This window comes from Tupaia chinensis, unplaced genomic scaffold (genome assembly GCF_000334495.1).
Source record: "Tupaia chinensis unplaced genomic scaffold, TupChi_1.0 Scaffold000238_1, whole genome shotgun sequence".
NCBI lineage: Eukaryota > Metazoa > Chordata > Mammalia > Scandentia > Tupaiidae > Tupaia > Tupaia belangeri.
Genome location: NW_006159716.1, coordinates 4,742,780 through 4,755,214, shown reverse-complemented (window position 1 = coordinate 4,755,214; position 12,435 = coordinate 4,742,780). Strand labels below are relative to the sequence as shown.

The 12,435-nt window shown below is 51.7% G+C and overlaps 2 protein-coding genes across 3 annotated transcripts in view; one reads left to right on the top strand and one right to left on the bottom strand.

Annotated features, from left to right (window-relative positions):
* Positions 1–4,109, top strand: part of DAAM2 (dishevelled associated activator of morphogenesis 2) — a 104,246-nt gene extending 100,137 nt beyond the window's left edge. The window contains exons 24-25 of the mRNA XM_027771923.1: positions 623–793; positions 1,184–4,109. Of these exons, the coding sequence (XP_027627724.1) occupies positions 623–793; positions 1,184–1,405 (393 nt within the window). The 3' untranslated portion in view covers positions 1,406–4,109. The remainder of the gene's footprint in view (positions 1–622; positions 794–1,183) is intronic.
* Positions 4,110–4,981: 872 nt separating this feature from the next.
* The window catches only part of MOCS1 (molybdenum cofactor synthesis 1), a 29,077-nt gene continuing 21,623 nt past the window's right edge, over positions 4,982–12,435 (bottom strand). Inside the window, exons 5-11 of one of the 2 annotated variants that reach the window (XM_006148606.3) lie at positions 11,690–11,751; positions 11,289–11,400; positions 10,843–10,955; positions 10,236–10,346; positions 9,001–9,121; positions 8,477–8,524; positions 4,982–6,529 (exon numbers count right to left, since the gene is read on the bottom strand). In XM_006148606.3, coding sequence (XP_006148668.1) covers positions 5,769–6,529; positions 8,477–8,524; positions 9,001–9,121; positions 10,236–10,346; positions 10,843–10,955; positions 11,289–11,400; positions 11,690–11,751 — 1,328 coding nt within the window. In that variant the 3' untranslated portion in view covers positions 4,982–5,768. Of the gene's footprint in view, positions 6,530–8,461; positions 8,525–9,000; positions 9,122–10,235; positions 10,347–10,842; positions 10,956–11,288; positions 11,401–11,689; positions 11,752–12,435 lie in introns of both variants that reach the window. The other variant, XM_006148607.3, reaches the window with a different exon arrangement.

The following is a 12,435-nucleotide window of genomic DNA, read 5'->3' as shown; positions in this document are numbered from 1 at the left end:
TCTTTCTGGTGCCTCAGTGTTAGACACCACTCCTTGTGAGGCAGTAGAATAACCTGAAATTATTTCACTAGACCTTGTAAGTCCCCTCAGAACACCTGACACTGCCCACCTGCAGTTATAGGAGGTGGAGAGTGGGAAGGGCCCCCCAGGAAGAGTGATGGAAGGGATGGTGAAAGTGGACAGGGTAGAGGAGCATCCAGTACATTCTATTTTGTGCCCATTTTATAGATGAGGAAGCTGAGCCACAGAGGGATTAAATAATTAACCCCAAAACTAGATGATTTATGAGGTTCTTTTGCATTCTGACCAGGCAGTTCCTGACCTTAGAAAAAGCATCCCAAGGTCTATACCTTCTGGTCCCACACTTACACCAGAGGTGGCTCTGAGGCAGGCTGTCAGCCAGTTCAATCCCCAACCTACTCTCTATCAGTCTTCACCTTAGTCTTGTCCTGACTCTCAATGACACGAGGAATCTCCCTGCCTTCTATAGTCCTGACACCCATGCTAGCAGTCCCCATCCTCACACTTGGCTCTGCCATGACTAGAACCTTGCACACCTCAAGGGCCAAGCCCAATGTGGATGGGTGTGACTCTTCACCAACTGTATTTCCGTCCTCAACAGTTTGCCAAGGCCCTAATGCACTTTGGGGAGCATGAGAGCAAGATGCAGCCAGACGAATTCTTCGGCATCTTTGACACTTTCCTGCAGTCCTTCTCAGAGGCTCGACAGGACCTGGAGACCATGAGGAGGAAAAAGGAGGAGGAGGAGCGGCGAGCACGCATGGAAGCCATGGTGAGAGGGCTGGGCTGGACCTGGGGATAGAGAAAGAACTGAGGGGAGAGAGGTTGGTCTGAGCTGGGTACTATTTGGAAGAAGAGTGGTTGGGTGTGTACAAGGAGGGTAGGGATGGAAGAACACTGTAGGGGATGAGGTCAGCCCCAGAAAGAGAAACATCTTCCCACCCTGAGGGAAGAGAGCGGTGTGAGGTAGAGAGGCCAGGACACCCTGGGAGGGAGGTGAATGGGGCCATCTGGTAAGTTGGAGCCTCACGGTTATAGCCTAGGAGTCATCCCCCAATTGGAAGAGTGATCATGTGTGAGCGGGACTGAGGGGGGCTCCCTAGCCTTAGAACACTGTCCTTAGAGGGCCCAGCCTTTCATTCCCTCCCACACTGCCTTCCAGCTGAAGGAACAGAGGGAGCGTGAGCGGTGGCAGCGGCAACGGAAGGTCCTTGCAGGCAATACGCTGGAGGAGGGAGGCGAATTCGACGACCTGGTGTCGGCCCTGCGCTCCGGGGAAGTTTTCGACAAGGACTTATGCAAGCTGAAGCGCAGCCGCAAGCGATCAGGGAGCCAAGCCCTGGAAGTCACCCGGGAGCGAGCAATAAACAGGCTAAATTATTGACCTGGGAGACTGGCCACGCAGGAAGCTGAGAGATGGGGATGGGCTGAGAGGGGCTGAGTGGAGGAGGAGGTGATATGTAAACAATTTGGTGCTCGGTTCAGAGCCCTGGGCTGGGTCCTGGGGTGGAGGGCTGCGTGTGGCTGGACCAGGCTCTCCCCACATTTATCTTAAGGGGTTCCTTTCACCTCCCCTTCACATTACTCTTTCTACATTCAGGCCCCCGGGAATCATTCCCTGGCAGGCCCCAGACCTATGGCCTGGTAACTCCAGGATTATGGGGTCCTGCTGTCCATCCCTGCCATGGGTACTCACATGTTGGTACTTTGCTATTCCAGATCTAGGCTGGTGAGGTCCAAGTGCCTTGCCCAGAGTCATGTGCAGGAGAGAGTGATGTTGGGGGTGGGCCCCTGACAGTCAGAGTGAAGAAATTCAGCACCCCCACACACTCAAGAGGAGGCTCAATGGAATGTTGATCTGGGGGTGAGCTTTCCTCTTGGTTGGAAATGGAAGAAGCATGATATATTCTAGCTAGATCAGCCCTGGTATGTTTCAGAAAGAACGAAAAAAAAAAAAAAGTTGTGAGGATGATGCAGGGACCAAAGCCATCAGGACAGTGGCAGTGCCTGTTTCTTACATCATAAGTCCGTTGGCCTCTCTCTTGCATGTCTTAAGTCCCTCTTCCTTCCTTCCCCACTTCCATCCTAGCTACTACCACAATCTAGGAAACTCACCTTTGGTTTCCCACAACTATGGTTCACTACCAGGTACCTGATGAGCCTGGTAAGGGAGGGGCATCAAGAAAGACCTCATAAATCACCATATTTCATGCCTTGGGCATAGGGGACTCCCCCCCCCTTATTGTCATGAAGTGAGCCAGCGACCTCACATCTTACCTAGGAGTTCCCAATACCCATCACCAGAGGACAATTGAATGCCTAGCTCCACCCAAGAAGTCCCCTGATATCCTACTTAATATTAATCACTCAGATCCCACTTTTTCTCCAACACCAGCATTGGGGCAAAAGCTATAGTGTCTCCACAGTATGCCCAACCTGCAGGAGACCACTCAGAACCATTTGTGCCTGGCTGAGGCTAGCTCTGGGGAATGGGTTCTTGAGAGTCTTGAGGGCTAGAGCTGCTTTCTGCATTCCAACTAGGAGACCAGAGCTGAGCAGGTAGGGGAATCTGGGGAGAAGAGGATAGAGCTGCCTATCTTGGGGGAGCACATTGCCTGAAGGAGTCAAGGAAAGAAGTAACCCCATCTCCAGTACCCAATGTGATTCTTCAGCCTGACTTGCAAGGGGCCTATTCTGGTCCTCCCTCCCACTCAAACCTTCTATTTTGTCCACATGGAACTGTCTTTGGTGGGGAGGTGGGATGGCTGCATCTAGACAAATTTCCTTTCTTCGAAGGATCCTCTGTTGAGGATCTTATTTCCAATGCAACTTCCTCCCTTTCCTTTCCCCCTCTGGGAGACCAGCCCTGCCTGACTTTCACCATCAATGAGCTCCTGAGCCTTCTGCCCTCTTGTCCTTCGTTTGATATTCTTGAACCTGGCTCAGGGTTGTTGCCAGTGGATGAACTGGTGGGCAAGGCGCACTCTTCAGCTGCCTATCTTCTATCTTTCCTCTACATCAGCTTCCTGGGGTTGAGACCATAGTAGCTGTGATGGAGGAAATGGGTTGGTGAGCCCAGCATGTGTGTTGGTTCGAGAGGGCAGCTGGTGTGTTCTGGTGGGAGGGATCTAAGCAAGTGCACGGTGTGAAGAGGACATCCTGGAATCCAGGCGAAGGCAGGATGAAGGCTTCCAGGAAGAGCAGCTGCAGAGGGTTCTGCTATACTCATCTGCACAGTCGAGAGCCCCACTGCAAGAAGCAGGCGTTGGAATAATGGAGATGTAGTGGGTACTGTCCCCGGAGGTCTCCCAAACTGGTCAGGCTGAGGTCAACCTAATCCACAAGGGGCTCCACTACTGACAATTCCTGGCATTCCCACCACCATTGAAGACTGGATATGCACCAGGAAAGACAAGGATTAAGGGAAGTTCTTTAAAACACATTGGCTCCTCAGAAAAGCATTTGTTTTAACTGTTTACAAAGGACACAAATTGCTCCAGGACCCAGCCTTCTCACTTTGGAAGTTTTCTTCTCTATTTATTATTCTCTGAATCTGGCCAGTGGCTCTGGTGCTAGATGCTATTGTAGCCAGAACTCCAGCAGTGCCTTGGACTATGGACTGTCACGGTCAACTCAGCAATAAGAGGCTGGCACTCAGCAAAGGTGGCTGAGCTAGTGAGATGTTAGACGTTTAAGCCTATTAATACGATTGTTGGTCTTGTTTTCCGCAGTGCCTTTCTCTCCCTTTTTGCCATCTTTAGGTGAATTTCTACAGCTAATTGTGTGTCTGATGTAAAATTCAGTCGACCTAATGCTACCTGTCCTCAGCAGCAGCACTTCCTCTTCCCTTTTGAGGGAGGTAAAATGTGTTTGGGGCAGTGGGAAGAGAAACTTCTTCAGGTGAATGGGGAGGGGTCAGGTCCAGGCTTCCCACCCCCACCCCCATTCCCTGCAACTAGTGAACCCTGACCATCTTCTCCAGCCTCTACCAGGGACACTTTCCTGCCAGGGCTGCTCTCACCAGCTGTCTCAGATGACAAATGAGGCTCATGGACAAAGTCTACAGTGTCCTTTTTACCTGCACCTTTTTTTTTTTTTTTTTAAGAATATATTGTTATACTAAAAATTATTAAATCCATACCATCCCTACCCAGCTTGCTGTGAAACTTATACCTTCTTCCCAGGAGGGGTTTTGGGGTGGGTTTGGGGTAGCCGGGGAGCAGGCACAGCCCGCAGTGTGCTGCTGCCAATATGCACCAACTCCAGGAGAACTGTTGACATTTTCATGAATGTTTCAAGCCATGTGACACCATACTATGGTAGATTGAAATTCATCAGGATTCTGACACTTCTATCATGGAGGCTATGTGCTCCAGAGAGCTGGTTGTTAAAATTTGCCAGGACAGCCTGATATAGGGAGAGGGGAGGCAGGCAGAAAATAGGCAGAGGGCCCCACTGAGGACCCACTGAGACCTAGAGCAGCCCACCCACAGTAGAGAAGCCAGCAGGCCAATCCAGTGTTTGGAGAGCTGAAAACTAGGAGTCTCCACCTACCTCCCCCTAGATCACTAATAGCTGGTGACACAAATAATGAATTCACTACCCTCCTCTCATCTGGCAAAAGAATTGTACTTTAGATGTTAGATTTCTGTGCCTCCCACTCTACATTCTCCCACAGGAGGGAGGATATAAGCAGGACCTTCAAAAAGTTCATGGGAAAAAAATCATATGAAAAATACATATGCATTTCAAAATTTTTACACCAAAATAAACTCGTGTTTTAATTCCATTTTTCTATGAACTTTTAGAAGTCTGCTGATACATAGAATATGCTCTTAGGGCTTCTCAGGGTCTCTTCCTTTCCTCTTTCCCCAAGAGGGTGGGTCTTGGATGGGGATGAGGGATGCGCCTACTACCATGGCAGCTTGGTGGCCTCTGCACAGACACAGTCGTGCTTGCATCTCCAGATTGGCATTGTGGCTTTATTTGAGCGCTGTGGGGGTGAAGGCAATCTTCAGCTCTCTTCTGTCCCTGGTATGTTCCAGACAAACACCGGCCGTGCACAGGGCTGCGTGTGGGCTGTGCAGTTGGGAGGAGTCCTTAGGACAGCTGCCCACGTGTGTGCATCCTGTGTAAGAGGAGGAGGGTCGAGGACAGGGAGCTGGCAAGACAATGCACTTAGTAAGCCGAAAGCCTGCAAGCTTGATGGGGCCCAGACCCAGGCAAAAGGGGAGGATTACTGGCTCTTTGAAAGGAGCAGTGGTAGCGAAGTATGGACAGGCAGGGCCGTGACTTCACAGACTTGGGGGAAAGAAGTGATACATTCTTTAGGCAAGCTTGTGCTTTTCCCTCCTCAGAGTGGGTTCCTCTGCTGAATGAGCCCTTATTCTTTCTCCAGGAAAAGTAGAAGAGAAAACCCAAAATGAGAAGTAGAGGTTATGTGCTGGACTGCCTGAAACCAGCTGTCTGAACTAGTCCATAAATAACACACTGTGATTTTTCTGTTATCTAGCACTGCTCGCTGCGACCCCTCCCATGACTTTAGTCCTGGAAGAGGTAAGGGCCTAGGCATCCCCTCTGTATGAGGGAGGCCCACAGGTCATTACAGGTCATCTAGCAGCAGACCTAGTAGGACGGATGGCCTTAGACTTCCATTGGTAAACAGTGACCAGGATCAAAAGAATTCAGCCCAAATTGCATCCCATCTTTAAACCTGGCTGGGCCATGGCTGAAAGAGGACCAGAGTTCTAAGCCCGATGGAAGTCCCCTCGCTGACCCCCAGTCTTGCTAATGAGTTTGATCTCCCCTAACACAATGTCCCTGCTGACTGCCTTACACATGTCATACAGGGTGAGGGCAGCCACAGCAGCTGAAGTCAGGGCTTCCATCTCCACTCCGGTGGGGCCCCGAGCCCGGCAAGATGCTTCGATGACCACAGCATGGTGTGTGCTGTCCAGCTCCAGCTGCACTTGGACATGGCTCAGAGCCACATGGTGGCACAGAGGAATCAGCTGACTGGTCAGCTTGGCTGCCTGGACTCCAGCCAGCTGGGCTACCCCCAGGGCATCTCCTTTCTTTAGCTGGTTCTGCTGGACGAGCTTGAAAGCCACAGGCCCCAGGAGGACCACAGCTGAGGCCACGGCCGTTCGCTCTGTGTCCGGCTTTCCACCGACATCTACCATAGCTGCCCGTCCTTCTGAGTCCACATGGGTTAGTTGGTCCGAGGTTGGCAAGGGTCCTGAGGGGGTGACAGGAGCCTGGCACCCTGGGCTAAGGCACTTAGAGTTGGTGTCTGAGTCTACATGGGAACTGTAGTGTCTCTGAGGGGAGCCAGACTCCAGCCACTGGTGGGTTAGAGGAGGGGCCTGGGGGACTCCACATCCTTTCCACAAAGTCACCATCTGATTGGAGAAAATCATTCTGGATCTCAGACCCCAAGCATGGAGGGGGGCCCAGGAAGAAATGTTCAGATCGGCTGGTGGGGAATCTTGGAGCATCGGAAATAGCTCTGGAAGGCAAGAAGGAAAGAGGAAGAAAGACTAAGTTCAAAAGCTAATTCTTTTCCCCACCTCTTCTCCCCCATCCTCTCCTTATCCCACCTCCAGTTCTGTCCTTCACATGGGGAAGGAAGAATAAAGAACAAAATGCATAGCAAGAAGAGACGAAATAGAACATGCACAGACAGCAGGGCTACCCTACAAGTTTAAAGTCCTTCTTAAGCCCACCAGGTGAAGCACAGAGCAATAGTTTCTGACCGGCATGCGGTGGTGCTGCAGGGTTGCTCCTGGGCTCCCCTCTTCACAAAACCTTTGTTTTTAAAGTCTTATAAAGCACTTAAGGTCTGAAGGCTGGAGTTTGGTTCATATGACCTCTCAATGTTCCTTTATTCTCTGAAAACTATATGGCTAGGTCTTACCCTAAATTACCAAATAGTAATTTTCATCCTCATTCTTTATGAAGAGTTAATAGTAATCCTTTAGTATACAGACACGATACTAAGGAAAATATTTACTCTATTTAAATTTATTCTACTTAAATCTTTCAAGTTCCCTCAAGCACATCAAAGGTACACACAAATGGACAGGCTGACCCAAATGATCTGTAGGGCCATGGGAACCGTGCAGGCTCTTGTTACTCAAAGGGTGGTTGGTCTATGGACCAGTGGCACCAGCACATCCAAGAACTCACTGGAGATGGAGAGTCATACCCAGACATCCAGAATCAGAAATACCAAAATCCTCGAGTGATTGATATGCCCATGGAAGTCTATCAGCCCCTATTCTCAGCAACTCTTGGTTTTACAGAAACCAGATTAGTCTAGGTACTCTGAATACCAGTGTCCTGTATGAAGTAAATGGACTCCCAACTACCAGCTTTCCATCACACTCAAAGCCTTCGGCCTTGTCAGTGTCAAGAGTGCAACCTCCCTGCTGGAGAGCCATCCAGGCAGTCCTCGCTCCTTGCCATAAAGGTGTGTGAGCATGGGTCAAGCCTGGTCTGACAAGAGGACTGTGATGCTGGAGGTTGAGAAGAGAGAAATGTAAAGTTCTTCTCTCAGTGGGCTGCTTGCCATTGCTCCCATTTAATGAAGTGTCCTCCTTTTTTGGGTGGCTCATGTGCAAAGGTAGTGGAGTCCTGCCTGTTTTCTTCTGGGCTACTGGGCTTACTCTGACCTAACCTCTGGAGGAAACTCTCCCCCCCCCAAGTTTCTCTCATTTCTTTCTTATCTAGTGGCTAATTCAGGGGTCCATATCTGGGGTGACCAAGGGGACAGGCTTCCCCTGCTCTAACTGAGCAGGAGCAGCCCTAGTGCTCCTCATGGACCAGCCCAGTTCTGGGTAAGAGACACATGATGCTGTTTAGGTGTTGGTGTGTGAAGTATCCTAAGCACGTGAAACCTGCCGTGTGTGTGTGTGTGTGTGTGTGTGTGTGTGTGTGTTCCTGAGAGTTAAGGGAAGTTAAGGCTGTCTCTTCCCTGAAAGGCTGTGTAACATTATTATCCAACAGCTTCAAGCTCTGCCCAGCAAAGAACAGCAGCAGACCAACTAAGGAGCTATGGTGGCCAGATCATGCACATGGGTGCTCCATACTGTAGAGGGGCTCAGATCCAAACTCAGAGACTCTAGAGCTGAAGGAAAGATCTCTCCTTTACCCAGAAGCTCAATGCTCAGGGAAAAGCCAACTTGGTGATCACAAAATCTGGAGAAGCCCCTCCCCCAATTTTGGATGCAACAGAATGATTATTTATGTGGCATATAGTGAAGAGGAGCTGAGGACAAGGAAGAACAGAAATGTAAAGGCTTGAAGGAATAAGAAAGGGTGAAGAAAGAACAGGAGAAATAAGATGGGAACATAAGGATGGAATGCAGGAGCTGGGTGCCTAATGGCAGGGGTCCCACCCCACAGGGCCCCCAAATGACAAGGGTGAGTGGTTACGTACTGATGGATCACCCACCAATGAGGATCATGGGCCGGTTCTTCATCTGTGAAATATTGAACATGCCTATAGCAGGGAAAAGACAGGAAGGGAGGGAAGGGGAGAAAAAGAGGGGGGGAGAGTGTGGGGAGGAGAGAAAAAGGGGTGGGGAGAGGAGAGTTCATTGAAACAAACAGAAGGGCATATCAGCCTGGCAGCCCTGTGCCCGTGCTGTGGGGGCATCTGCAGGGACTATGGGGCTGTCTGCACCCTGACAAAAGGTCCCACATGTATACTGCAAGGTCACGCATGATGAGCCTAGGGCGTGGTGTGTGGACACCCAGAACCTTGTCCCCCCAATAAGATAGCCTAGGAGAATTGGGGGTCCTCTCTCTCCTATGCAGCCTCTGCTATTCATCTTCTCCAGTGAGGATTGCCTGAGCTTGAATGGGACCGAGGGACTGAGTGGTAGCACACCAGCACCCCTCCTCCCTCTCATCCCGTCACTCTGGACCTCTCTCCTGCTCTTCAAGCAGCCCTGCCCTCCCCACTCCCACCCTTACCTGCATGCTGCCGCTTCTTCCTGCCCACTGCCGCCCCGATGATTCTCAACAGCTCCTCTTCGGAGGCTCCTGCCCGCAGGTAGTCCCTTAGCGATACCTCTGAGTTCCCAAAGAGGCAGACCTGTGTGGGAAGGGGGCACACCTCCTTCAGCCCTGAGCTGTGGCCTCCCATCCCAGCCTTGGAGCAGTGAGCCCCCATCCCTCAAGTTCCCCTGACTGAGCACCCCTGATCTTTTCAATAACCTTCTGGATGGCTTCTTTTTGGATGTTAAACTGGATGCATCTGAACCCCACCACCCCTACTCCATAAACCAAATCAATTCCCAGGACCTAGTAGCCTCCTTAATGCTGTTCTCTCCCCCTTCTGCCTGCATTACTGAGCTCTTTGACCCCCCTCTCCACATTCACTCACACTCTGACATATCTGGAACACTACAGAATGGCCACCTAATGGGGATATCTATCCTCGAATGTCACATCTCCTCCTTGCTCAGAAACCCTGCACAGTGCCCTGCTGTCAACAGAACATGTCCTGAACCAGGGCCCTCTACCACGTGGTCTCCCCATATGTGCCCTAGCCAAATCAGTATGAACCTTAGATGAGCACTCTCCCTTCCTACCCCACACATTCTTCAAGGCTGGCCGAGGCCCAGTGTTCTTCCACCACCCTCACAGCCTACCCGAGTTCATACTGGATGAAGAATCAGGCATTGCCACCCATCACCTCCTTGGTCCTATCAGCGAATGTCTACACCATCAAGGGAAAGGGCCCTTGCATCCCCACAGGGCTGGACACACAGATGTGCTTGTTAGATAGGAGTAATGGATGCTGGTTTTAGAGCTGAGCTCCTGGCCTGGTGGAAGTGCCAGCCACACTGGGAGCCAGGCAAAGTGCACACTGATCCCTCACCCCTCCTACTGGTACCGCTGGTAGAACCGAATGCTGGAAAGGGGCTCCCAATAAGCCAGTAGTTACTTCCTTCTTCCAGAGACACAAAGTAGAAGGGATGGAAGACAGAGAGGGTGAGAAGGAGGGAGGGAGGGAAGAAGTGATAGTGCCACAGGGGTTGTGAGTTCACCCTCACTTCCTGCTCCTGTGAGCTCACCAAATCCTACACTATTGAATCAACCACCTACGTGACCTACTGGTCTCTCCTCCAATCTGGGAGTACAGGTGGGAGGAGAGAAAAGAACATGGAAGTGGCAGGGATCTTCGTGCAGGAGGAGATTCTCACCTTGAGGTTCCCATCTGCTGTGATTCGCAGCCGGTTGCAGGTCCCACAGAAATGCTCAGACATGGACGTGATGAAGCTGACCTGGCCTTGGAAGCCAGGGATTTTAAAGGCCTGGGTGGAGGGGTGGGAGTGAAAGGAGGGCAGTGGGAGATGGGATGGACCACTGAGCTGACCCAGTGGCCCATCCCATCTCACTGGCTCCCGCTCCTCAGCCCTCTCCCCAAGCAGCCAGTGGGAAGGTCGCCCAGAAGGCTCTGAGATGACAGAAGACTGGTATGGGCTTGGGGTTGGTGGGAGGCATGAGTTCTTGGCCCATGGCTGGCTTGCCCCAGAGGAAACTTCCAGGAATACGGGGACCTGCAGGCAGCACCTCCTACCCTCCATCACCTACTAGACTTGGTCTGCACCAAGTTATTTAACCCCCCACACTGCCCAAGCCAAGCTGCTTCTTCATCCATGAAATGGCTGTGATGACATTGTGGCACTTCCTGATTAAACAGTCCCATCACATGGCCACATCTTGACTTCAGCGTTGCCTCTGCCAGCTCTCCCCTCTGAGTGGGGACCCAGACTTTTCCAGGTCTGGCCCACTGCCATGTCCCCTAACCTTGGCTGTGCTGGATTCCTCCTCCGGCACCTTCTCCAGCTCCGGCCACTGCTGCTGGATGGTGTCCAGCATCTCCTTGTAGCTGACCATCTTCTTAAAGTTCCACTTGTTACCTATATTGTATGGGGAGAGTCATGGGGGAGCTTCTGAGTCCCAGAGCTGAAGGGGCCCTGACCCTCAGGCCTATCATCCCAAACAGCACAGGAGTCAGTTCTCCAGCCTCTTGGCCAGGAAGACCCGGCTCTACCTGAAACAGGAGGATCAAATCCCACCCACACCTGACTCTGAGAAGCCACCAATGCTCAGTTATGACCTTAGGCTGGTGTATGTCAGTCCCCTCCTGTCATCCCTGGGGTGAGCAGTGCCACGGGTAAGCCAGACCTTGCCTACCTTGCTCAGCACCCAGGCCCAGTCCCTCCATCTCCACCCCTTCCTGTGTCACTGACCATCAAAGGGCATATACTCTATGAAGCGCACGTCCAGGGGGAGTCCCTCGGTCAAGGCCACAAAGTTCAGCAGCTCATCTTCATTCAGGCCTCGCATCACCACGCAGTTCACCTGGCCAGGGACAGTGGGAACATTGGGCTGTCTCCCACTGTCTTTTGTGAGGAGAACCTTGGGGGGGTCTGGCGCCTGGGGGTCTGGCGCCTGCCAGGCTGTCTACTAGGGACCCATGTTGGGAGAATCTCATTGATTTTCTCTCTTCTCTCCATGGAGGGAGAGGCAGGCTGGCTGCTCTGGGAAGGGAGTGGGGGTGGACCAGGCAGTTGCACTGGCCGCAGCTGCAGGAAGGCAGGAGCTGCAGGGAGGGGGGATATAAGGAGTTGGTGGCAGCAGCATGTCTCACCTTCACGGGGCGGTAGCCCAGCTCAATGGCCTTGTGGATGCTCTCCATGACCTTGTGAAAGCCTGTGGGAAGGGAGACAAACAGTATCCAGGAACTTCCTCCCTCTCCCCTGTGCCCACACACCCACAGTGTGTTCCAGGGCTGATGAGTGATTACCACACATGACGTTCTCACCTGTCTCTAGTGAACACAGTCAGCGTGATCCCTGACTCCTCACCCCCATGCAAGCTTCCTCTTGTCCAGCTGATCAAGTGGGTGTGCCTACTACACACTGCCCCACCCCCAGCCTGCACTGCCTGGGTGGGCACCTGTGGTTCATGGCTGGCACATCACCAAGAAAGGCACCTGGTGATGGCCTACATCACCTCCTTAGAGATAGGATAAGGGGAAGAACATGCAACCTTTATACCAAATGCTACTAAGATAATCCGGAACTAGAAGATGTCTTCTCTATAACGCTCTGCCTCTCTAAAGGCAGGCAGCACACACAAGAGTATGAATGGGAGGGGAGATCTGACTTTGGGGTACACGGTCTTGAATCTCTGTGCCAAGAAGAGAGAGACAAGGAGGAGGGAGTACTTGATTGTGGGGTACACAATCTAAAAATACATCATCTACTTTCCCAACTTGCAGGTTCTTCACCCACATTCCCCTTGAAAGGAGGCTCCCTTAATTCCAAACCTCTCTGTTCCTCAAGCTGAGCATAAACACCTCCTACCTGAAGCCCTCCCAGCCCGCTCCTACTA